Source organism: Scyliorhinus torazame, chromosome 12 (assembly GCF_047496885.1).
Source record: "Scyliorhinus torazame isolate Kashiwa2021f chromosome 12, sScyTor2.1, whole genome shotgun sequence".
Taxonomy (NCBI): Eukaryota; Metazoa; Chordata; class Chondrichthyes; order Carcharhiniformes; family Scyliorhinidae; genus Scyliorhinus; species Scyliorhinus torazame.
The window spans coordinates 34,048,337-34,074,697 of record NC_092718.1 but is presented as its reverse complement, the minus strand read 5'-3'; the positions used below and the strand labels follow the sequence as shown (position 1 = coordinate 34,074,697).

Genomic DNA, 26,361 nt, shown 5'->3' with positions numbered 1-26,361 from the left:
CTCCTGGACTCTCCACCCATGGAGCAAGGATTCAGATCTACGCTTTCACTGTTTGTGACATATGAGCTCTTATCTGAGATGTTGAGAATAGTGCTTTGAGGGAGCAGAATCCTTCATTATGGGAATTAGGGGAATGATAGATGGCATTCTTTCCAGGCCGGTCTGATCTATTAAGCTGGACTTCTCCTCCATTCACTTTGGCTGTGGCAATGGTGGTCAGGCTGCCCTATACCTTGTCTTGCGATTATGGATGGCAGCGATAGGGAATTTAATGGAGTTGGGAGACGTCCCATGATTAACTATATTGGTTGCAACTCGTTGTACGGGAATCCAGACATTGGGTGTTAATGATGCTTTCTATTCTACTGTGAAACTGTGCACGTGAGATTTCGAAACTGTCCTCTGCCCTCTCTTTCAGGCCGAGGATGAAAGAAATTATCATATTCTCTACCAGCTGTGTGCCTCTAAACATTTACCAGAATTCAAAGCTCTCAGGCTGAGTATGTTTCTCGGTGCTTTCTCAATTTCTACCCGAAATAATGAGCAGAAACACTTTGGCTCATTTCTTAAAGTTTAATAGCAAGCTGAACATCATGGTCCAGTGTAATGTCCCTTGTCCGAATCCTTCCCACACCCGTATCATGGCTGCGCAATATAGACTTCCTCGTTACTGAGAAACCGCACCACCATAACTAGGGCAAACAAGTTGATGTGGCATGACATCCTGTTACAGATTCTGCAAATTCCTGCTGTTTGCTGCCCAATTAGCTTAAATGCTCCCCGAGCAGTGTACCAGCCTGTTTCTGAAAGCAGTAACGTGTGTCTTGCTGCAAGCAAATTAATTGCCATTGCCACCTAGCTCCCTCTGAATTGTTTTATAAAGAGGATCCACTTTTGGACTGGTCTGGATGGGGCAGCGGATCAAAATGTTTACTTTTTCCTGAGTACTGAATGTCACAACGGAAAGGCCTTTGTTTCCCATTAGCCAGAGTGGATTGGCTTTTACATCAGAGTCGATACGTAAAACTCTTGTCTTTTCAGCTTGTTTGGGAAGCTGCACCAATGACATAAGTCCTCCCATCCATTGATCTGAATTAATAGATTAGTTGTAGTTTCTGATTTTGGTGGCAATGCTGTGCACATGATCTTTTTAAATGCTTCATTCATTTGTCCCAGTAGAAAAACATCACGCTAATTAATTGTACTGTTGAAGGGGAAGCATGGTAGCACAGTGGTTAACACTGTCGTTTCACAGCGGCAGGGACACTGGTTCGATTCCCAGTTTGGCTCACTCTATGTGTGGAGTCTGCACGTTCTCCCCCGTGTCTGCGTGGATTTCGTCCGCGTGCTCCGGTTTCCTCCCAAAAGTCCCGAAAGACATGCTTGTTAGGTGAATTGGACATTCTGGATTCTCCCTCTGTGTACCCGAACAAGCGCCAGAGTGTGGCGATTAGGGTATTTTCACAGTAACTTTGTTGCAGTGTAATGTAAGACTACTTGTGACACTAATAAACATTATTACTAATAAACATTATTATCATTGTTATTATTATGTCTCTTTGTTTTCAGGCCAAGCCCAAAACTTCCACTACACAAATTTAGGAGGCAGTCCTGTAATTGAGGGAATAGATGATGCCAAAGAAATGATGAACACAAGGCACGCTTGCTCTTTACTGGGTAAATATCTAAACTGTTTCAATTAAAGCAAATTATTGTGGATGCTGGATTCCGAAGCAAAAACAGAAAATACTGGAAAATCTCAGCAGGTCTGACAGTATCTGTGGAGAGAGAGCAGAGCTAACGGGTCAGTCGAGGGGGTCGGTTAGCTCAGTTAGCTGGATGGCTGGTTTGTGATGCAGAGCAGTGTCAACAGCATGGGTTCAATTCCCATCCCGGCTGAGGTTATCCATGAAGGCCCCGCCTTCTCAATCTTGCCCCTCACCTGAGGTGCGGTGGCCCTCAGGTTAAATCACCACCAGTCAGCTCTCAAAAGGAGGGAGAAACAGCCTATGGTCCTCTGAGCAATGGTGACTTCCATTTTGTTTTCTTTGCCTGCTATTGGATGGCACTGTTAACCAATCACTGGCTCTGCTAATAAGAGGAGTCATATGTACATATTAATTTATACGGTAATATCGTTGTGCAGGATTTCACCTTGGAAGTGGTGCTTATTTTCAGATGTCCAGTTTAACAAATGTTAAACGTTTTGCAGGTATTAATGAGTCCTCCCAGATGGGTATCTTCCATATTCTTGCAGCTATACTTCACTTGGGGAATGTGCCAGTTAAATCGAATGAGCGTGATGCGGACAACTGCTTTATTCCTGTGAGTATCCGTGAACATTTCAACTGTGGAATTTCTTTACTTTGTTGGGTTGTAGCTGAAGCGAAGGCTGCAATCATTTGCTCTGTCCAGCATCTCTGCAAAGGCTTGTGAGTGTAAAGTATGTGATGCAACCATGGAATGAAGGGAGGGAGATCGGAATGAGTCCAAGTCCATTTTCACCCAACAGGAACCTTGAGCCGGAACTATGGGTAATTTATCCCTTCCTCTGGCGATGAGTTTAGAAAATGAAAGTGATTTAAAGAGTTGATGAGGGAGATAGATGGACGGACGATTTCCTCTGGTGGAGGAATCCAGAACAAGGCAGAATAACCTTAGAATTAGAGCTAGGCTGTTTAGGGGTCACTGTTGTGGGATGCATTTATTTACACAAAGGGTGGTGAAAATCTACGAACTCCGTTCCCCGACATGCTGTTGAAACTCGGTCAGTTGAAAATGGCAGAAGCGAAATTGACAGATTTTTGTTTTGGACAAGGATATGAAGGATTAAGGAACCGAGCTGGGTAGATGGTGTTGCGGTGTGGATCCGCCATGATCTAATAGAACAGCGCACTGGCTCAATGTATCCTCCTGCTTCTCGGGATTGTTTAGGCCAGTTCATGATGTTCAACTGATGTCTGCACCCTAACTTCAGAGCCACAGCAGAGACAATGTCACTGCAATGTTGAAACTGGTGTGAAAATACAATCTCGCAGGGCTGGGCTTGTCAGCCATGAAGCGGCCTTTGAATCACCAAGATCACATTTCTGGGCTGGGGTACAAGGCATGAAGGAGTTAACGTGGTTAGCTTGGCCTCGCTGACAAAAATATCAAAAGCCTTTGACCAATTAAGGTGTGAATTTAAAGTCGGTCACAGTTGGTTTGTTCGTTTACTTACACATGGACGCTCACCAGTCGAATAATTCTCCACTTTTTTTTAATGTAACATGCGAGCAAATTAGACTTTGCTTCAGGTTTAAATTAAACCTTTTACTATGGATGGTAGCTCAGTGACCAGAATTGGGTAGACGTGGCAAAGGGTTGTGTGACAACCCTGCCCCACTTCCAAAAGGAGAAAATATGGACATCAACTTAAACAACAGAATAAAATAAATTCAGCTAATAATGTCACACAGGCCAAACTAATACCCGTGTACGGTTCATTAATTTAATTCATTTTGGCGGCTGTAATTTTCAGATTATCCTCGGCTGTATATTATAAATGTTGGGATTGGTTACTCGAGCTTCTGTAATGATCCCATTCCACTTATTGATGGAATCACCAGCTCAGACGTGTATTTTGTGTATAGTGAGCATCGAATTTATAGTGCAAAAACTGAGCATTTAGTCAAGTGGTCAAATTGTACCCTCAAACTCCACCTTTCATTCTTCTTCACCTAACCCGAGCAACATTTCTTCTATCATGCCCTGTAGCTTCCCCTTAAATGTATCTGTGGTATACAGCACAATTACTCCTGATAGGATCACAGAATTCTGGCCTCTTTGTCTACCCTATCAAATCATTCATAATCTAAAGACTTTGTCAGAAAAATATACCTTATTCATGAAGTTTGTAACAGTACAGTCCAGAACAGCCTAAATTTGACAATACATAAAGTGTAGTACAGAGGGGCTTCACAATGCTTGCCATTATTGGTTATGTTTACAGAGTACATTTATACTTAATGTCAAACTTTCTCTGGTGCATACATCCCAAAGTCGTTACACTGGTTTCAGCCCCTTAGCATGACTAGCAGGAAGGCTTTCGATAGTGGCTGTTCCCCACTGAGCTGCTGTGTCCCTCAGCATGTTGTCCTGGACCTTCGAGCGTGTCTGTCTGAAACACTTTGTCAACGTAGCTCTGCATTGAAAACAGCAAGTTTCAGGTAGACCAAAGAGTATCCTTCACTGAGATAATGATCCTCCAGCAGTAATTGATGTTTATCTCCATATACAGTCCTGGGAACAACCCATAGGACACACAGTCTTGCTGTTCTGAGCTGCTTCATAATATAAAGCACCATCAAGGTCAACCCTTTGTCTCTTTTCTAGGGAAATGTTCCAAACCTGTTCAACCTTTCCTGATAAAAGTGCAACAAAACCTGTTCTACAACAAATTTATATATAGAGGGGGAAAAAGCGTTAATACTGCATCATGAGTGACTCAATAAAGTCTGCTCAGTTTAGTTAAAATGCCACAAAATCGTTAAAATGTTTATTCTCTTTCTCTGACCATTTTCTATTACAGTGAGAAGTCTTACAAACCCAGGTTAAAGTCCAACAGGTTTGTTTCAAATCACTAGCTTTCGGAGAACTGCTCCTTCCTCATGTGAATGAAGAGGTAGGTTCCAGAAACATATCTATAGACAAAGTCAAAGATGCAAGATGGTACATCTCTGACTTTGTCTTTATATATGTTTCTGGAACCTACCTCTTCATTCACCTGAGGAAGGAGCAGTGCTCCGAAAGCTAGTGATTTGAAACAAACCTGTTGGACTTTAACTTGGTGTTGTAAGGCTTCTTACTGTGCCCACCCCAGTCCAACGCCGGCATCTCCACATTATCATTGTCTATTAAAATATAGGCATGGTGTAGAAGAATACTTAAGACCTTGGAATTTGTGTTAGATATTGTGTTAGATATTGAAATCCAATCAGCTCCCACTCCCTTCAAGTCACAGTGCAACTTTATACACAACGCTTCCAGTGCTATATCATGTTTGCAGCACAATAGGTGCCTTAGGGCGTGTCTCCACCCAGGGAGTGTTCAACCACAATCTCGCTGCACTGTTGAGAACTAAGAAAAGAGGGTGTCGCACTCATCTTTAAAATGGCAACTTGGGCTAGAAATCTGTAGATGTCATCCTCGCTGGCGTTTGGGTCACTGTCAATTCCCAGGACAACGCCAAGTTCAACGAACCTTGGGCACATGCCCCTCTCATGCAAAGTTATGACAAATCATATATCTCTGTCTCCTCCAACTAGCTCAACAATGCTCATTCATTTAGTATTCACAGCAGAAATTTGTGCACATGCCTGAATCTTTCTAACCTCCGCCAGCTCTGTGTGCTCCTCCAATTCTGGCTTCTCCCCAATTTTAATCGGTCGGAGAATGGCCGTTGGCCGCCGTGAATCCCGCCCCCGCCGGTTGCCGAAGTCTCCGGTACCGGATATTCGGCAGGGGCGCGAATCGGGCTGCGCCGGTTGGCGGCCTCCCCCCACTCGATCCTCCGGCCCGGATGTGTCGAAGTCCCGCCGATAAATTGCCTGTCCCGCTGGCGTAAATTAGAGTACCTATTTACCGGCGGGACAAGGAGGCGTGGGCGGGCTCCGGGGTCCTGGGGGGGGGGGGCGCGGGGCGATCTGACCCCGGGGGGTGCCCCCACGGTGGCCTGGCCCGCGATCGGGGCCCACCGATCCACGGGCGGGCCTGTGCCGTGGGGGAACTCTTTCCCTTCCGCCTCCGCAACCGTCTCCACCATGGCGGAGACGGAAGAGACTCTCCCCACTGTGCATGCGCGGGAAACTGTCAGCGGCCGCTGACGCTCCCGCGCATGCGCCACCACGTCATGTCATTTCCGCGCCAGCTGGCGGGGCAACAAAGGCCGTTTCCGCCAGCTGGCGGGGCGGAAATCCCTCCGGCGCCGGCCTAGCCCCTCAATGTTGGGGCTCGGCCCCCAAAGATGCGGAGCATTCCGCACCTTTGGGGCGGCGCGATGACCGTCTGATTGGCGCCGTTTTGGGCACCAGTCGGCGGACATCGCGCCGTTTGGGGAGAATTTCGCCCTAGCTGTCTCCAATATGCAGATTTTCAAAAAAGTGATCCAGCCCACAATGGATGGGTTTCACATCACGATGTCTCGCGGGATCTAAGATCTTGCGAGGTGTGGCGCGCCTGTTGGATTCCAGAAGAGGGATCACCCAACACATACCGGTTGCCTTACGTTGCGCTGCGCCATCTTTCAGATGTAACGCGACCGGTAGATCTCACCCGGAGCGTTTATCTGCACTAAATCTGCTTCTTATTGAAATGTTACATTGCAATTCACCCATAGATATTTGCATTCTGGTGGTCCTTTCAGAATACTGCTGAAGCTTTCCTAATTTTTCTTATTTATTAGCACACATTTTATCAAACCAGAACTGATCAAAGTTGTACAGTGTGGTTTAAACAGAATCTATCAATCATTGTAATGTGCATGTGGAAAATAGCTTAAACTCTTCCTAGATCAGATATGCAGCAGCCTGCGCTGATTTTCATTTTGAAAATTAAATAAATATTGCAAATTATATACAGAAAAATAATTGCATAAGAAAACATAAAATTATGATTTATTTTTAATGCTATTATGGGCGTATATAGTAGAACTAAAGCGCAGCCAACTAAGCCATAACCAGAGCTCCCATGTGGCTAAGTGACCCTGTTTATGTATGTTCACATCATAATTTAAAAAAATATATACTTTTATTCTCCTTTTTCACATTTTCTCCCAAATCTACACCCACCAACAATAAACAATCAGTAACAAATATGTCAATCCCCTTATCAATAACAACGATCCCATCCTCCCACCAAACCCCAAACATTAGCCCGCATGTTCACACAAACAAATAACAACAAGGAATCAGGAATCCCTCATAGTCGCCATTAACACACGCAGCCACCCCCCCAACTAATGTTCGATGTTATCCAGTTCTTGAAAGTGCATAATGAATAATGCCCATGACTTGTAGAACCCCTCTGTCCTTCCCCTCAGTTCAAACTTAACCTTCTCAAGAATCAAGAATGCCAACAGGTCCCCCCGCCACGCCAGGGCACAGGGTGGAGAGGTTGCTCTCCAACCTATTGGGAACCGCCTTCGGGCGATCAATGAGGCGAAGGCTACAACATCTGCCTCCGCACCCGTTTCCAACCCTGGCTGCTCTGACACCCCAAATATGGCCTCCCAGGGGCCCGGGTCCAGTTTCACGTGCACTACTTTAGAAATTACCCTAAAAACCTCCTTCCAGTAATCCTCCAGTTTTGGACAGGACCAAAACATATGAACGTGATTAGCGGGCTCCTCCCCCGCAACGTTCACACACATCTTCTACTCCTTCAAAGAATCGGCTCATCCTCGCCCTCGTGAGGTGCGCTCTGTATACCACCTTCAGCTGTATAAGCCCCAACCTCGTGCACGAGGTGGAGGCGTTCACTCTCCGGAGCACCTCACACCTGAACCCCTCCTCCATAACCTCTCCCAACTCTTCCTCCCACTTTGCTTTGATCCCTTCCAGTGGTGCCTTCTCCTCTTCCAAAATAGCTCCGTAAACCGCCAACACTACTCCCCTCCCCAGCACCCCTGTCGTCAGCACCTCCTCCAGCAATGTGGAGGCCAGCTCCACGGGGAAGCTCTGTATCTCCTTTCTGGCAAAACCTCGAACCTGCATGTATCTAAACATTTCCCCTGCTCCAGCCCATACTTCGCTTCCAGCTCCTTCAATCCTGCAAACCGACCCCTAAGAAACACATCTTTTAGTGTCTTCTGTTCACATCATACTTACCTGGTTTGGCCAAGTCTCACCTGAGGTGTGATGTTCCATTCTCAGCCTGTATACTGATTGTTGTCCTTGCTATAACCCTGTCTACATTTCACTGATCTCTACGCCCAGCTTTTGAGTTCGTGAATAGGACTTGTGTTCCCGCGCTCTCCTGTGGCTGCGCTTCTTTTGATCTATTACAATATCATCTATATTGCACTGTACAATGTGGTGTGCAATACCTATCCAATATTCTTATAAGTTTGAATTATAGGAAAGGTTAGGGTCTGGAATCCATGGAAAAATAGTGTGGAAAACATTAACTACAGGCGCTTTTCAGAAATACATATCCGGTCCAGTCAAATGTTGCTCAAGTTTATTTATATAGTCTGAAACTTTTAGAAAAAAGGGGGGGCCATGTTGGGCCAGTTGGGTTATTGCCTTGTGTGAAAGTTAACTTTTTGCTGGGGAGATCTCGAGCTTATATACCCAGACCTGTATGTGCTGCAATATGGTGTCATACTTCAAGGAGCTCTTTTATTGTGAGGTGCATAGCTTTTTGAATGTTTGGGTTGGTTTGTAAAGTTGTATTAATTTAGAAGCACATTGTGCAACACTGGTCATGAATGGATGAACATATTCATTGGATACTGAAATGTCTGATTTTATTTTCAAATAAAGCCCCTAACCTACCCGAAGTTGTGCACTAAATTTAAAACAGTTGTACCATCAGTAAAATAATCATGATTAGCACATTTGCTAATATCACACAGCACAATATCAAACCATTTATATTCTTTGCACATTTTAAGGCCCTTGAAAAATTTCTGAGGAATTAATTTTACTTTTTTGGGCTTTTGTTCACAATAATGCTTTCCATTAGTGGTTTGTGTTCCGAAATCCCGGCAATGTTTTACAAATGGCTCTTTGCTTCCACTCCACTTTTAACAGCATATCCAGTCCAGGATTTTACACCAACCCCTTTAGGACTTCTTTGTCTTTTCTTAACAACTGTGCAAACTGTTCATAATTGCTTTAACTCTTGATTCCCAAACTGTATGAAAATAGCATCAAAGTTTCAATTACTTTTGAGGTCTGCTGTTCCACTTCAAATCTAGTTACTACAATTTTCTCTTTAACTCAGAACACTTTGTTTACTCTTCCTTGAATTCTTCCGAAGCGTACCTTGGTCTCTGTTCTCTTAAAAGACTTCTTAGACATTTTTTTATGTACCAATTCCCTGGTTATCTGGATTGTACCCTGTTTCTTAGGAAACATGCATCTTTGCAACTCCCTTGTCCTGTCCAGCTTCTCCTGGAAGAGTTGAGAGATGTTCATTCACCAGTGTCCTGTCTCCAACTGCAATATATCCAACTAAAACTTAAAAGCTTTTGATACCTTACAAGGACCTCCAGGTGCTAAGCAATAGCCACATAATTATGCCTTTTATTTATCTTTTGCGCCGTAACCCTCTGCGAGCACAATGGAGTCACAGTCGGAATTAAAACCAGTCCCTACACATCGAAACACCTTTGTCCAGCATGAATCTAACTGTAGGTTTTACCCTTCCAGGCACAGAAACATTAAATTGACCACACTTAACTTTATTTCTAAAGTTTACCAATACAGATATAAATCCCTAAAAAACTACCTTTGTTTTCCTAACAGTGTCCTCCAAATATTTGATACCCAACCTGAAACTAATTAATTGGAGGTCATTACCAACCCCGCTGGCTCCGTCATTGGGTGGGCTGGTGGATCTAGCGCCCATTTATTAAATTAAAGTCAATGGATATATTTCCTTTTCACCAATATTAGTGAAAATCTGTGTGCGGGTTTGAAACAGTGGATGGAATCTTGTTGGGGTGTCGGGTGTCTCGTCTGCTGGTGAGATATGGTGGAAACAAGCACTGCCTCTCTTAGGAAGACCCGCTGAACCACAAACTAACCAGGCGGTGTAGAGCCTACCCTGGAATCAAGACCCCGGGGGTGCACGTCTCACCTACTGAGAGCTGTCGGCTAATCAGGGGCCGGAGGCTTTTGTGCTCAGCAGCGCCACTGGGGAAGCCGAGAAGGACAGGCACTGGAATCCCATGACCATAGAGCGACTCAGGCCATGGCTCCGTAATATAGGGAGGGGGGTCACAGCGATTGGGGTACTGGGGCTCAGCAGCAAAGACTGGGGGTAGATCTCAGCACACCCCCTCCCCCGCCACCACATTTGAGTGTCTTTGATCGAGAGAGCAGCTTGCAGCCCCCGCCTGGAGGTGGCAGGCTGGGCGTTGGCCGTATCGATTTAGCTGCCTTGTATGCTGCATGGCGACAGGCCTACCTGCCGCTGGGTTAATACCAGCAGCAATGGGGGAAGCCATTAAATGGTCATTACTTTGCCACTTCAGGGTCTCCCTTGACGGCGGATGTGGTGGTCGACCAATCCCTCTCATAACTTAACTTAATTCTGGTGGAGCCGGGAAGGTGGCAGCGCCCAGGTGTGCCACCATTCCTCCTAATCAAATACACTTCCCGTCTACAAGCGAGAGGGAAAGAATCCGCTCAGTATTTGATATAACATGGCAGACAAAACAAATAAAAGGGCAGCTATTCCACTAAAGTTAGAAAACAGGAAAAAAAACACCTCACTTTTCCAAACCATGTCAGCTTGGCTTAGATGGTAGTACTCATCCCTTAGCCAGTCAGTTGTTTGTTCAAGCTCCACTTCCAGATCTCCTTCCACAGTGTTTCAGGCAATTTATCCCAGATAATAACCCATTGAATATAAAGTAATCTTGGGCACGATCTGACGGAAACGTTTCTAAATGACATTTGTGGCGGGTTTTGCTGGGAGTTTCCTGCCAGTTGGCCGGCGAGCTCCCCTTAGTCATTTTTTTGAGGCCTGAGGAGTTTCTCACTGGGTTAATCCTCAATTAGATTTTTTTCATCACTGGGAGCTGAACTCAAGAGATTGAGCCCCCATTTTGAAAGGGTGGTCTGATCTCTAAGTGAGAATGTGGGTTCCCTCCACCCATGGGCAATGTCACCCCCCCCTCCCCCCACACACACGGGCATTACCCAACACCCCCTAAATGAGGGCACCCCACTATGGAGTCCCTGCGGGACCCCCACCTGGCACACCCCAAACCTCTCGAGCCCCTTCTTGCCTGCCCTGCACACCTCCGTCCTTCCTACCCACACCATGCTCCTTTCATGGGCATACCCACCCCCCCCCCCCCCCCCCACACTCAGGTCCTAACCCTTGGCAGTGCCACCCTAGTACCTGGGCACCCTTGGCTGCTGGTTTGGTGTATTGGAAGATCCAGGGTGGCAGTACCAAGGTGCGAGCTGGGCAGTATGAAGGTTCCCACATTCCAGAGGGAGGGTCGGGGGCCACCCTGCCCTATCCCTGACCACCCACAGGCCTCTGTTGGCTTGGGATAACCCCTGGGTGGCGTTCCACCTGGTGCACGTCTGATTCGCCAGTACTGTATGGGGCTTGGCTGAGGCCTCCCTGCGAAGGCTGGTAGATGCCTGGAGGCCAGTAGATCCCAGGTGAGTAGGCCGTATTAGGTTTAAGGCCTACCTATGCAAGCGTGGCTTGGTCAAGCCCATTGTGGAAGGGTTCCTGACCTCGACACCTTTTGGGATTTGGGTAGATCCTGCAAGGGGGACTTGGATAGATCCTGCGAGGGGGACTTGGGTGGATCTCGCGAGGGGGACTGGGTAGATCACGCGAGGGGGTCTTGGGTATATCCCACAAGGTGGAGTGTCTGGCGGGAAGCCCGCGGGTGGTTTCACCCAGCATCTACCGGCCATGTCGCGCTCCCATTCGAGCACAGCGCGGCTGGAAGATCTCGCCCTTTATTTCCTCCCTGGTTTGTTTGCTAATCACATGAAATCTGTGTCCTGTGGTTACCAACCCTCTTGCCAGTGCAACCAGAGGAACTATCAAAATCCTTCTGCCTACGAAGCATTTTGAGAATGAATGTGTGAACAAGGTATTTAGATGACGCCCTTCAAAACTGTTTCAAGGTAATGATATAGGTGTTAAATAAAGTGCTTGTGATAAAAATGAGTTTCCTCGGCATAGTGGTTAGCACTACTGCCTCACAGCTCCAGGCCTCCAGCTCGGGTGACTGTCTGTGCGGAGTTTGCACTTTCTCCCAGTGTCTGAGAGAGTTTCCTCCGGATGCTCCGATTTCCTCCCACAGTCCAAAGATATGCAGGTTAAGTGGATTGGCCACGCTAAATTGCACCCTAAATGCCCAAAAGGATAGGTGGGGAACTGGGTTAGGGAGATAGGGTGGAGGCATGGGCTTAAGTAGAATGCTCTTTCCAAGGGCTGGTGCAGACTCGATGGGCCGAATGGCCTCCTGCTGCACTGTAAATTATTTAATTTTATAATTCTAAGAGCAGACTTTATTGTAACTTGATAAAATATTTGTTTTGTGTAGCAGCATAGTCTTGGTTAATCAAATTGCCTTCCATGTGTTTCTGCCTCTTTCTGCTCTTGGTATCGTTCCTGTTTTTGTCAAATTGGTTTAATTCAATGTTTCATCACAAATAACAAGCATGCACGTTAACGTTCACTCCTCCGACCTTACACCCTGAGATTATTTTAAAATGCAAGTTTAAATAATGACGAGCTTGTTATCCTTCAGGTGATTGTGTGTTGAGCAGGCCTCCCCATAAATCACTATCTCGAAGTTTGTAAACTTTATAGATAATTTGTACAAAGCAAACAACAGGTGACAGAATGCAAAAGACAAATTTCCAATTTCAATGCTAAACTCCCAGCTAAAGTTTCAATGGGCGGGATTCTCCGACCCCCCCCCGCCGGGTCGGAGAATCCCGCCCCCGCCGGCGCCGAATTCTCCGGCACCGAAAATTTGCGGGGCGGATTCGCGCTGGTCGGCCCCCCCCCCCCGACGCTTCTCCGGCCCGCGATGGGACGAAGTCCCGCTGCTGTCATGCCAGTCCCGCCGGAGTGAATGAAACCAGCTACCTTACCGGCGGGACTGGCGGCGCGGGTGGGCTCCGGGGTCCAGGGGCGCTGGGCGATCTGGCCCCGGCAGGTGCCCCCACGGTGGCCTGTCCCGCGATCGGGGTCCACCGATCCGCGGGCGGGCCTGTGCCGTGGGGGCACTCTTTTCCTTCCGCCTCGGCCATAGCCTCTGCGATGGCCGATGCAGAAGTGACCGCGCATGCGCAGGGATGACATCAGCAGCCGCTGACACCCCCGCGCATGCGCGGACCTCCGCCAACCGGCGGAGTCCGTTCGGCCCCGGCTGCCGTGGCGCCAACCGCTGGCCGGCGGCGCGCCAACCACTCCGCCGCGGGCCTAGCCCCTCAAGGTGAGGGCTTGGCCCGTAAAGGTGCGGCCTGACGCGGAGTGGTTCATGCCACTCCATCCCGCCGGGACCCCCGCCCCACCGGTTAGGGGAGAATCCCGGCCAATATGTTTTATTACTTCATTACATTTTTAAAAATAATTTTCTTTTTACAGCATGTGGGCATTGCTAGCCAGGCCAGCATTTATTACCCATCGCTAATTGCCATCAAGAAGATGGTGGTGAGCTGCCTTCTGGAACTGCTGCAGCCCATGTGGTGTAGGTACATCCACTGTGCTGTTAGAGAGGGAATTCCAGGATTTTGACCCAGCGCCAGTGGAGGGAACTGTTCATGGAATTCTGAAATAATTTCTCCTTTAATCCCAATGTTCAGATTATCACCTTCCGGATCAATTTTGGATTGCAATCCTCCCAGAAATAAGAGATTTTAGTTATTTGATTTGCAGGCAGCCTCCACTTATGATTTATTAGCAAGGCCGACAAGATATCTGAATACAATCCAGTATCTCTAATATTGGCACGTTAGAAATGCCCTCTGCTGGTTGGTGTAGGGAAGGCATGGTAACAAGTCTTTGAATTCCAGAATAATGACCAGTTTGTGTTTCTGAGCATTAATATGAATCCTTATTTTTTTTTTTTAAACTTACCTCAGATTGGGCAAATAGATGATTCATTTATTCCTTTTATGGGTGTGGTTTCAGTGCCAATACTGCTCGTCGCTGGGTTGTCTGACGGTTCTGAGATTTGGCACTGCCCATTGGAGTACTTCACCTCATAATTACACCGATGATGAAAAAAAACTGAAAAATCTGCTTAATTCCCAATCTGCCTGTGACCTGGGCCACACTTAGTGAAGTTGTTTGCCTTTGGTTTCATTTCATTCATGTACAGCAAGCGCTACTGTTTCGAAAACAAAATATCTGTACATAGTCACTCGCCAAGTTGTTCAGGGATGGGGACAGGGAAAGATAATGCTGGAGGATGAACTTGGCAATCTCTGCTGCAATCCTCTCTCCCACCGTAATCTTTTCCAATAAGGAGCTCTTTGTGTACCGTTCTGATATGAGTGGATGAACCAAATAAAACGGGAATTCCGCCTCCTTACAACATGATTGGAGTGGTTTGAAGACACACAGTTGTTAAACAAGGCTGTCTTATGACCCACCTGACTGATTCTAACAAGAGGTGAGCTGAGTGAATTGTGTGGTGACGTACACAAACTGATTGTGATGTGGTCCTCTTCTTTCTGGCAGCCTAACACCGAACACTTGATCATCTTCTGCGATCTGCTGGGCGTGGACTACGAACAGATGGCTCACTGGCTGTGCCACCGCAAGATTGTCACTGGCTCAGAGACCTATATCAAACCCATGCCCAAGCTTCAGGCCATCAATGCCAGGGATGCGTTGGCGAAGCATATCTATGCCAGTCTCTTCAACTGGATTGTTCACCACGTCAACCGTGCCCTGCACGCTTCAGTCAAGCAGCACTCGTTTATCGGAGTGCTGGATATATATGGGTGAGTTGGCTGGTCTGCTTAACGGGATTGCATGCATATTGACTCTGTGGACTAATATCAAGCTGCTCCCACTGCACGATTCCGCAGTTTATGTTGTTACACGTTGGAGAATAGGTCCCCCAAAATATCAAGAAGAAGGTCCCTTGTTATTATTAAGCATTGATGATATTCTGATCAGATTTAGTGATGTTTCCTACAATTAGTTTGGTATAACCCTTTGGTTTTAGACAGTGTACACAGGGGTCTTGATTTAAAATCAACTCTACACATCTTCAGGATGTGGATGAGGAGCTAAGAAAAATAATGTAGGATATTACAAAGTTTGGAAAGACGAGGAGAACAGAGGGAAAAGGTCAAGAAGTCTTGGTTGGCTGGCATGAAATGTAGGTTTTTAACTCTTGGTGGATTGAAGGAAGGTTTTGAAGAAAGTGAAGTTAATTGGGTATTCATTCATCATCATCATCGTTGTTCATCCATCCAGAAAGACCCTGATTTTGTTCATGGGGAAATACAAAATAGGAACAGACGTAGGCAATTTGGCCTCTCGCGCCTGCTCCGCCCTTCAATAGAATCATGGATGATCTGTTTACGTTTCGGGTTCCACATTCCCATCTACCCCGATAATGTTTGATCCCCTTGTCTAACACGAATCTATCTACCTCCACCTTAAAGATATTCAGTGACTTCGGCTCCACCGCCTTATGAGGCAGAGTTCCAAAGTTGCACAACCCTCTGGGAGAAAAACATTCTCCTCATCCCTGTCTTATAAGGGCGACCCCTAATTTTAGGACAGTGCCCCCTAATCTGGAATCGCCCACAAGAGGGAACATCATTTCCGCGTCTACCTTATCAATACCATTCCAGATTTTATATACTTCGATCAACTCACCCCTCAACCTTCTAAATTCCAGTGGAAACCGACCCAGCCTTTCCAACCTATCTTCCCAGGGCAACCTGCTCATTCCAGGCATCAATCTAATAAACCTCCAACGAATCGCTAATCCCTGCCTCATCCATTTCAAAAACTCTTGTTAGTTTCTCCATTGTGTTTTCCAATTCTTTCAAATACACTTCTAGGTTTTCTGTCTCCAATACAAAGTCTGGGAGCCTAATCCATGTTTTAATCACTCTCTTTACAAGTCGTGCTTCTTGCTTTCAGTCAAAAAAAAATTTCCTACTTAAAAGCTTGGGTTGTTAATTTACATTTGCAATTTAGTTGAATGTAGTTTGCCTGACTAACGTTCTCCGTCCTGCCTCTATCTTGTATACAAGTGCTTTCAGTGAAAATTTTGACATTGAGCCTCAGACAGTACGATGAAAAGCTTGGTCACAGAGGTAGGATTTAAGGTGCATCTTAAAGAAAGAGAGGGTTAGGCTGATGTTAAGGGAGGGAATTCCAGAGCTTAAAACACAGGCAACCATCAATGGAGGTGATTAAAATGAGGGATGCTCAAGGTGTCAGAATCAGAGGAGTGGGGAGATCTCGGAGGTTTGTAGGATTGGAGGAGATTACAGGTCGAGGGAGGGGCCAGGCCTTGGAGAGCTCAGTTCTTTGATTCTTGTGATTAGCCTTTGGCCAGATACGGACGTAATATTTAAACTGTGGTGTGAACAAAAGACTATACAGTTTCAGAACCACTTCCTCAGATGTGTTCCAGACTCTGGCCAATTTAGTTTAAAGAGAAGGAAAATAAAGTCATCATAGTCCCAGATGACCATAGGCTGACTGGTGGTGATTTAATCTGAGGGTCACCACACCTCAGGCGAGGGGCAAAGTTGAGAAGGCGGGGCCTTCATGGATAACCCCAACCGTATGGGAATTGAACCCGCGATGTTGGCCTCGCTCAGCATCATAAACCAGTTGTCTAGCCAAATGAGCTAAACTGGCTATTTAGTTTAACATTCCATTGGCTGCTTGTTGCTCCGTATTGATTAGAATATGCTGATAGTCCCGCCAACTAAGACTTCTTTGTCCCTTTCATCTTCATCCTTAACTGACACCGTTCATGGTATTATCCACTCAAATGTGTAGAACTTTACACTTTTTCTCATTAAAGGCTATCTCATTATTGTTCAAATTGTTTCATAATTAATGAACTTGGTCTCTTTTGCTGCCACTCCCCGTTTCATAGCTTTGCGTTTCTCAGGAAAGCGTGAGTTGAAGGAAGTCTGCGCAGGTTTATAATTCGCCTTTACTTCAGGATCAAAGAATTGAAAGACAACAGTGTTTTAAATCTATGGTTTATTCTCATAGCTACATAACACTCCAGCATTGCATCTTCATCATGCTCTCATATTACACTATGTCATCCTGTCTTCTATCACATTCACATATTAAACTGTCATACTCTCAGATAGACCTATGTCATATGCACATATTCCAAAGGCTTCACTTTTGTAAAGTTTACAAGTTTAGTGGATCAGATTAGTTATTAAAGTTCATGGCACAATATTTTTAAATCTCTTGCTTCCACCGTGAACTTCCTCAGTCTGACAGGATTTATGATGGACTCCACCTGAATTTCCAATTTTTGCCTCATTTAGTGAGCCGCTGGGGGCTGTGGAGTTGCCACTTTGATGACCCATTCCTGCTTGAGACACTGCAGGTCCAAATTGGCATCTCCCCATTCCGTTGCCACTTGTATGGTTATGGGTGTTGGGTGAGCTCGAATTTGCATCTTCCCAAGTATTTGGCAGTACTGAGTTAATGTATCAACCAGCACTGCCAATGCTTCCCATTCCTCTGCCATATTACTTCCAGCAGGCTACATTGGCTGAAACTTTCATGGCAGTTTCTCGAATAGTTGATTTATCAGACTTAGTTACCCAGAGAGATGAGACCAGCACCTCAGGAGCATAGAGTGCATGTTTCCTGAAATCTATTTGTTCATTTTGTTTTAAAAGGAAGTTTGGTCTTCTTTTAAGTGCAGTTCATATTCTTAATCTTTCTGCAGGTTTGAGACTTTTGAAGTAAACAGTTTTGAACAATTTTGCATCAATTATGCCAATGAAAAATTACAACAACAGTTTAATATGGTAAGTGAAGGATGAACCTTTTGAGTTTGTGCGTCTCTACTAGCGTTAGAATTTACAGTTATTTTGTTTGTCTATGGATATCATTCTGCTAATGTTAGATATCCACCTCGAACAGTTAATATTTCATTCACTGCCTGTTATCTAACCCGTTCAATTCTGTGGAAGTCAATGGAACTGGTCGTTGGTCAGGGATTATAAAGACTGGCTGACTCCATTTTGTCTGACTCATCCAAGACTAATTTCTACTCCGGTGATGTTTGAGCGATATGCACCATAAGCAGATTCCCCAAGAAACCCAATAGTCCACAAAGCCTAACTGGGGGTAAAAATTGCACCACACATGGTGAAGGCAGATACTGCTCTTGCCTGGGTTTTTTAAGAATTCATTTACAGGATGTGGGCAGCATTGACTAGGCCAGCATTTATTGCCCATCCCTAGTTGCTCTTGAGAAGGTGCTACCTTAAACCACTGCAATCCCTGAGGTGTAGGTACACCCACTGTGCTGATCGTGAGGGAACTCCAGGATTTTGACTCCCCACAGTGAAGGAACGGCGATATATTTCCAAGTCAGGATGGTGAGTGAGTTGAAGGGGAACCTCCAGAAGGTGGTGTTTCCAGGTGTCTGCTGCCCTTGCCCTTCTTGATGATAGCGGTCGTGGGTTTAGACCCTGCTGCCTAAAGAGCCTTGGTGAATTCCTGCAGTGCATCTTGTAGTTGGTGGACATGGCTGCCACTGTTCACCAGTGGTGGAGGGATGAATGGTTATTGAAGGGGTAGCAATCAAGTGGGCTCCTTTGTCCTGGATGGCGTTAAGCTTCCGAGTGTTGTTGGAGCTGCACTCATCCAACAAGTGGAAAGTAGAGAGTAGTTTGGAAAGTAGATGTCAATGTATGTTGAAATAAATGTTAGATCCTCATCAGTTGGAAGGACATGATCGGTGATTTTTATTCCATGCTTCCATTATGCAACAGCAAAGGTGACTATGTGGAAGTAGGTTTCCAATCAGCCATGGCCTCATTGACTGGAGGTGTGTTCCTTCACTGTGGCTGAGTCAAAATCCTGGAGTTCCCTTCCTATCAGCACAGTGGGTGTACCTAAATAGCCTCTTCCTGTTCCTGTATGGTAATTCCCTCTTCATTATTCTGCGCTGACCAGAGTAGATTAAAACCACACACAGTGAGCACACGTTGGGTTCCACTCACCGAATTCAATGAATCATTTTAGTCTCCAGCTCCAATCCTCGTAGGAGCAATAGAGCTGCCATTGCCCCAGGTAATCTTATTTTTTTTAACTTCAAAGTTGAGAGGACCTTTTGGGCTGTGTTCTTCCCACATCCCGTACCTCTCCACTGAAAATGCTGAACAAAGTTAGGAAAAATAAAATGCAAGCTAATTTAAGCTGAATAGATATTGATGTGTACGATGAATGGAAGAATTTTATTGCTTCACGCTGCAACGTGGATTACGGAATTCGGAAAGCAATTCATCATCATGGAAATATTTTGGGACTTTATTTTTAATTGTTTTTTAAAAAATATATATTTATTAAAGTTTTTTAACACCATTTTTCTCCCTTACAAACAATAACCCACCCCACCCCCTGTAACAAAATAACGAGAAATCGCGCAGAGCAAGATATATACATGGCAAAATGATATATTTACATGTCTTTGTACACTGACTCTCTCCCATACGTGCCAGTTTCCCCAACCCTTCATGTTATCATTTGCTCATCCACCCTCCCAGGCAGGCAGTCTCCCGCCCCCCCCTCTCTCCCAGGAAGTCTCCCCCCCCCCCCCCCCCCCCCCAAGGTTGCTGCTGCTGCTGACCGACCTTCCTCTAACGCTCCGCGAGATAGTCTAGGAACGGTTGCCACCGCCTGTAGAACCCCTGCGCAGACCCTCAGAAGGCGAACTTAATCCTCTCCAACTTTATGAACCCAGCCATATCGTTTATCCAGGCCTCCACGCTGAGGGGCTTTGCCTCCTTCCACATTAGCAAGATCCTTCGCCGGGCTACTAGGGACGCAAAGGCCAGAATGCCGGCCTCTTTCGCCTCCTGCACTCCCGGCTCGTCCACTACTCCAAATATTGCTAGCCCCCAGCTTGGCTTGACCCGGACTTTCACCACCTGAGATATTGCTCCCGCCACTCCTCTCCAGAACCCCTCCAGTGCCGGGCATGACCAAAACATATGGACATGGTTCGCCGGGCTCCCTGAGCACCTTACACATCTGTCCTCTACCCCAAAGAACCTACTCAACCTCGCCCCCGTCAGGTGAGCTCTGTGAACCACCTTAAATTGTATCAGGCTGAGCCTGGCACACGAGGAGGAGGAATTAACCCTACCTAGGGCATCCGCCCACAGACCTTCCTCGATCTCCTCCCCCAGCTCCTCCTCCCATTTACCCTTCAACTCTTTTACCAGCGCTTCCCCTTCTTCTTTCATCTCCTGGTGTATTTCCGACACCTTGCCCTCCCCGACCCATACACCCGAGATCACTCTGTCTTGAATTTCTTGTGCTGGGAGCAACGGGAATTCCCTCACCTGTCGCCTCACAAAAGCCCTCACCTGCATATATCTAAAGGCATTTCCCGGGGGTAATTCAAACTTCTCTTCCAGTGCCCCTAGGCTCGCAAACGTTCCGTCAATGAACAGGTCCCCCATTCTTCTGATCCCCGCCCGCTGCCAGCTCTGGAACCCCCCGTCCATCTTCCCCGGGACAAACCGGTGGTTACCCCTGATCGGGGACCACACCGATGCTCCCATTGCACCCCTGTGCCGTCTCCACTGGCCCCAGATCCTTAGCGTTGCCGCCACCACCGGGCTCGTGGTATACTTTGTCGGCGAGAGCGGCAGCGGTGCCGTCACCAACGCCCCCAGGCTCGTTCCTTTACAGGACGCCATCTACATCCTCTTCCATGCCGCCCCCTCTCCCTCCATAACCCACTTGCGGATCATCGACACATTTGCTGCCCAGTAGTAGCTCCCCAGGTTTGGCAGCGCCAACCCTCCTCGGTCCCTACTGCGTTCCAGGAACCCTCTCCTTACCCTCGGGGTCTTATTCGCCCACACAAACCCCATAATACTCCTACCTACTCTCTTAAAAAAGGCTTTAGTGATCACGATGGGAAGGCACTGAAACACAAACAGAAACCTCGGAAGGACCACCATTTTGATCGACTGCACTCTACCCGCCAGCGAGAGCGGTAACATGCCCATCTTTTGAAATCCTCCTCCATTTGCTCCACCAACCTCGTCAAATTCAGTTTATGTAGGCCCCCCAACTCCTGGCTGTCTGGATCCCCAGATACCGAAAGCTCACCTCCGCCCTCCTCAGCGGTAGGTCCCCTATCTCTCTTTCTTGGTCCCCTGCCTGTAATACAAAGAGCTCACTCTTCCCTACATTGAGCTTATAGCCCGAAAACTCCCCAAACTCCCTCAGAGTTTGCCTGACCTCCACCGTCCTCTTTATTTTTAATTGTTAGTGTGTCTGAGAAGCTGTCAGTGTTACTAGTAAAAGTAAGTGTAGGAAGCTTAAAGGAATTGAACATGTGCTGAGCGAATTAAGCTGTGTCAGTTCATGGACTAGAATTTGTTATGTGATGTGCCTGCTTTTGGACATAAGGTGCAGAGTGACCAATTTAGAAGTGGGTTCCAACTGCACAGACTTTCTGCTGCTCAATTGTGGAAACCATGATTTTATTACGAATGTATCCAGGTGTTAGGACCTTTCAATATACCTAATAGCTTTTGAAGGAACTGTCTAAAAGATATGTTATTGATGGGGAGGGGGGGGGGGGGGGGCAGGCACTTGGCTCACCCTGCAACCGAATTCTTTAGCAAGCCCCGTGATCACTAGCTAAAGGCATGTTTGATTTCAAAAATAAGAAGTGCCTTTCTGTGGAGCCAGAAGGAGCAGGAGTACTCCGACCGACTCCACAGTCCGGGGGATCTGCCCCCTCTGTATTGCTTCATCCGACCTCCAGAACTCGCCTAATACTGGCTGCTGGGAACCTGTTGCCTGGAGCTACCTGTGGGGACAAAACAGGCTTCGGCAGCACCCTCAAAAAATATTGATGAGGCCCAATTTCAGACGGGCCTTTTGCCTCTCTGTTCCCTCTTGCGCCGTTTGTGAGAATTGGCCCTGACTAATTTCTACCTCCTCATATCGACAGTTTATTAAATGTTAACTTGGGTAAGGATTTGTGTCCAATAGCCATGTGTATTCAATTCATGCAGTAAACTGTAGGTAAATGCAAGAATCCCTACCATCAAAATTCTTGCACCTTTCTCTGATGAAAGGTTATGAATCTTCACTGGGCCTGGTCCAGGGCAGGTTTTAGATGTTTGGCTGTTGTCATATCATGGGAGTTGGATACATTATGGGAGTTGTGAAAGTTTGGTCTCTTTACTCATGATCAGAAAGAGAAAGTATCAATTCAAAACCAGGGGCGAGATTCTCCGAACCCCCGCCGGGTTGGAGAATCGCCGGGGGCAGGCGTGAATCCCGCCCCCGCAGGTTGCCGAATTCTCCGGCACCGGAGATTCGGAGGGGGTGGGAATCGCGCCGGTTGGCAGCCCCCCCCCCCCCGGCGATTCTCCGACCCAGATGGGCCGAAGTCCCGCTGCAGGAATGCCTGTCCCGCCGGTGTGGATTAAACTACCTCTCTTACCGGCGGGACAAGGCGGCGCGGGCGGGCTCCGGGGTCCTGGGGGGGGGGGGGGGCGCAGGGCGATCTGGCCCCGGGGGGTGCCCCCACGGTGGCCTGGCCCGCGATCGGGGCCCACCGAGCCGTGGGGGCACTCTTTTCCTTCCGCCTTCGCCACGGTCTCCACCATGGCGGAGGCGGAAGAGACTCCCTTCACAGCGCATGCGCGGGGATGCCGTGAGCGGCCGCTAACGCTCCCGCGCATGCGCCGCCCAGCAATGTCATTTCCGCGCCAGCTGGCAGGGCGGAAATTCCTCCGGCGCCGGCCTAGCCCCTCAAGGTTAGGGCTGGGCCCCCCAAGATGCGGAGGATTCCGCACCTTTGGGGCGGCGCGGTGCCTGACTGATTTGCGCGGGTCGGCGGACATCGCGCCGATACCAGAGAATTTCACCCAAGATGTAGGACGAGGGCAAGTAATGATGGTTGCATGTCACCAAGAGAATCTTCTGTTTCTGCCTACTAGATTAAATCTTAAAACCTGCTTTGAATAAGTGTTGGAGACTGGTGGAAGCCTTGATCTAAATAGCCAGTGAATTCAGATGTTCTTCAATGATAGGCAAACATGCTTTCCCAAAGCTGCAGGTTTGACAATCAGTGCAGTTCCCTGTAGCAACCCGACAGCAGTGCTGCCCATGGTGCCTGTAACGCCATTCTAGAAAATGGCTCTGCCTCCAACGTACCGTTGCTCTCCCTTCGAGCATTTAAATGGATTTAGCTGATTTAATACATTCAGCAGTCAAGAGGTTGAGGATGACTAACGGAGATTTTTTTTAATGCTTTCCAGCATGTGTTCAAGTTGGAGCAAGAAGAGTATATGAAGGAACAGATCCCATGGACACTAATAGATTTCTATGATAATCAACCTTGTATCAATCTAATTGAAGCTAAGCTCGGCATTCTGGACCTATTGGATGAAGAGTGCAAGGTAAGTCTCGACGATTATAAGTCTTGACTTTTATTCCGTAGCTAGTCTCCTGCCTTAGTGTTTTCGGGTCACCATGAGCTTCTTCAGTGCTTCCAATTGATCAAAATATTGGGGTCAATATATTTTGGACACTAGAAGCAAGCGGTCCTTGTCCATCGGGTTTTGACAGCCTATTCAGCTGCGAGGTTTTCCCCGTGTTATGACGGTTAGTCATTATTTGGACGAGATCGCGACCGGATAGGATGGCCAAGTGGTTGGGATACATATAAACAGTCCAGAGGTCGAATACAAGTTCGGCTGTGGCAAGTTGGGAATTTGAATTTAGTTAATCCTGGGACTGCCGCCAGATAAAATAACCATAAAACCCTTGGGATTGTTGCACAAAATAATCCAATTTCTTCACCAGGATGTTACCTGGGATGGAGCCTTTCAGCCATGAAGAGAGGTTGGTTAGGCTGGGATCAGCTTCCTCAGAGCAGAGAAGACTGAGGGTTGGGGGTGCAGGGTTGGCATCCTCATCGAGGTGTCCAAAATTATGAGGAACATAGGGGAGAGCTGTCAATAGCCAGGGGGACACAGATTTAAGGTTTAAGATTGCAATTTGTTCACCCAGAGGATGGTGGGAATCTGGAACTCACTGCCTGAAAGGGTAGTAGAGGCAGGAACACTCTCAACATTTGAGAAATGTTTAGATGAGTGCTTGAAATGCCATAGTAGGGGCGGCACGGCGGCTCACGACGCTGAGGACTTGGGCTCGATCCCGGCCCCGGGTCAGTGCCCGTGTGGAGTTTGCACATTCTCCCCGTGTCTGTGTGGGTTTCACCCCCACAGCCCAAAAAGATGTGCAGGGTAGGTGAATTGGCCACGCTAAATTGCCTCTTAATTGGAAAAAAGAATTGGGAACTCTAAATTCATTAAAATAAAAGAAATGCCACAGTATACAAGGCTGTGGCCAGCACAGACAGGATGGGTTTGTGCAGTAAAATTTTATGACTCTTCATTAATGTCCTTCAGAGATGAAGATCAAGTGACTCCAATCTCAGTTTGGAGTTGACCTCCAGGAAACTAGGCCTCACCAGAGGCTAGATATAAAATATTCTGTCCAATGTCGACTTTAGGAGAGTTTTCACTTGAAATTATATGATTTTGTTCTAATTTCCCAAAACACAAATTGATTCTCGTTCGTGACTGGTGTTTTTCATTTTTTTTTAACATTAAGATGCCCAGAGGATCTGATGACACTTGGGCTCAAAAGCTGTACAATACTCACTTAAACAAGACGGCACTGTTTCATAAACCACGCTTGTCAAACAAGGCCTTCATTATCCAGCACTTTGCAGACAAGGTAAAAGGGCTTTCCAATCATGTTATCCCTGGGACAGTGTGTACCTATCATCATTTGTTCCATTTTCAGGGGTGTAGGTGTGAACCTTGGTGACCAGCTGGTGATAACAATAGTAAGTTGTGTCATTGTGCGTGTGGAGGATTTGTATTGTTTTGCTGAGATTGTGCAGAGTCTCAAAGCATTCATGACATGAGGGTTTGAATCCCTATATTTTGACCTTCTGCTTTAGAAATCAATTTTAATCTTTAAATGATTGAGTTCATGTGAACCTGGGTACGGTCAAGGATAATTTATTTCTTGCTCGCTATGTATGTGTGACAGAGTCAATGGATGGGAGGGGGTTTTGCGTGATGGACTGGGCTGTGTTCACGACTCTCTGAAGTTTCTTGCGGTCCTGGGCTGAGCAGTTGCCATACCAGGCTGTATTGTAGCCAGATAGGATGCTTTCTATGGTGCATCTGAAAAATTGGCAAGAGTCAATGTGGACATGCCGAATTTCCTTAGTTTCCTGAGGAAGTATAGATGCTGTTGTGCTTTCTTGGTCGTAGCGCCGATATGTGTGGACCAGGGCAGATTGTTGGTGATGTGCGCACCTCGGAATTTGAAGCTGTCAACCATCTTCACCTTGGCACCATTGATGGAGACAGGGGTGTGTACAGTACTTTGCTTCCTGAAGTCAATGACCAGCTCCTTAGTTTTGACATTGAGAGAGAGATTATTGTCGTTACTAGGTTCTCTATCTCCCTCCTGTATTCTGACTCATCGTTGTTTGAGATCCGACCCACTGCAGTCGTGTCGTCAGCAAACTTGTAAATGGAGTTGGAGTGAAATTTTGCCACACAGTCGTGTGTGCATAGGGAGTATAGTAGGGGGTTAAGTACGCAGTCTTGCGGGGTCCTGGTATTGAAGACTATCGTGGAGGAGATGTTGTTGTTTATCCTTACTGATTGTGACCTATGGGCCTGGAAGCCGCTAATTCAGTAGCAGAGGGAGGAGCCAAGCCCTACATTTTGGAGTTTTGGTATGAGCTTGGCTGGGATTATGGTATTGAAGGCGGAGCTGTAGTTAATGAATGTTTGACGCAGAAGTCCTTGTTGTCGAGATGCTTCAGGGATGAGTGTAGGGCCAGGGAGATGGCGTCTGCTGCTGATCGGTTGTTGTGGTATGCAAATTGTAGTGGATCAAGGCATTTTGGGAGCATGGAGTTGATGTGTCTCATGACCAGCCTCTCAAAGCTCTTCATAATGATAGATGTCAGTTGATTTGGCCTCTATGGCCTTCTGTGGTAAGCGCCAGTTGCTGACTGTGGTGTGTGTACACATGGTAATTGCTGATTATGGTGTGTGAACACTCTAGTTGCTGACTGTGGTGTGTGTACAAGCTAGTTGCTGACTGTGGTGTGTGTACATGCTAGTTGCTGACTGTGGTGTGTGTACATGCTAGTTGCTGACTGGTGTGTGTACACATGTTAATTGCTGACTATGGTGTGTGTACACGCTAGTTGCTGACTGTGGTGTGCATACAAGCTAGTTGTTGACTATGGTGTGTGAACACTCTAGTTGCTGACTGTGGTGTGTGTACATGCTAGTTGCTGACTGTGGTGTGTGTACATGCTAGTTGCTGACTGTGGTGTGTGAA

General features: G+C 46.9%; 1 protein-coding gene across 9 annotated transcripts in view; it reads left to right on the top strand.

Moving 5' to 3' along the window:
- myo5aa (myosin VAa) overlaps positions 1-26,361 on the top strand; it is a 275,595-nt gene that overhangs the window by 138,225 nt on the left and 111,009 nt on the right. For all 9 annotated transcript variants that reach the window (XM_072470649.1, XM_072470653.1, XM_072470657.1 and 6 more), the window contains 7 exons: positions 419-500; positions 1,570-1,677; positions 2,213-2,325; positions 14,440-14,705; positions 17,660-17,741; positions 23,238-23,378; positions 24,598-24,723. In XM_072470649.1, the coding sequence (XP_072326750.1) occupies positions 419-500; positions 1,570-1,677; positions 2,213-2,325; positions 14,440-14,705; positions 17,660-17,741; positions 23,238-23,378; positions 24,598-24,723 (918 nt within the window). The remainder of the gene's footprint in view (positions 1-418; positions 501-1,569; positions 1,678-2,212; positions 2,326-14,439; positions 14,706-17,659; positions 17,742-23,237; positions 23,379-24,597; positions 24,724-26,361) is intronic.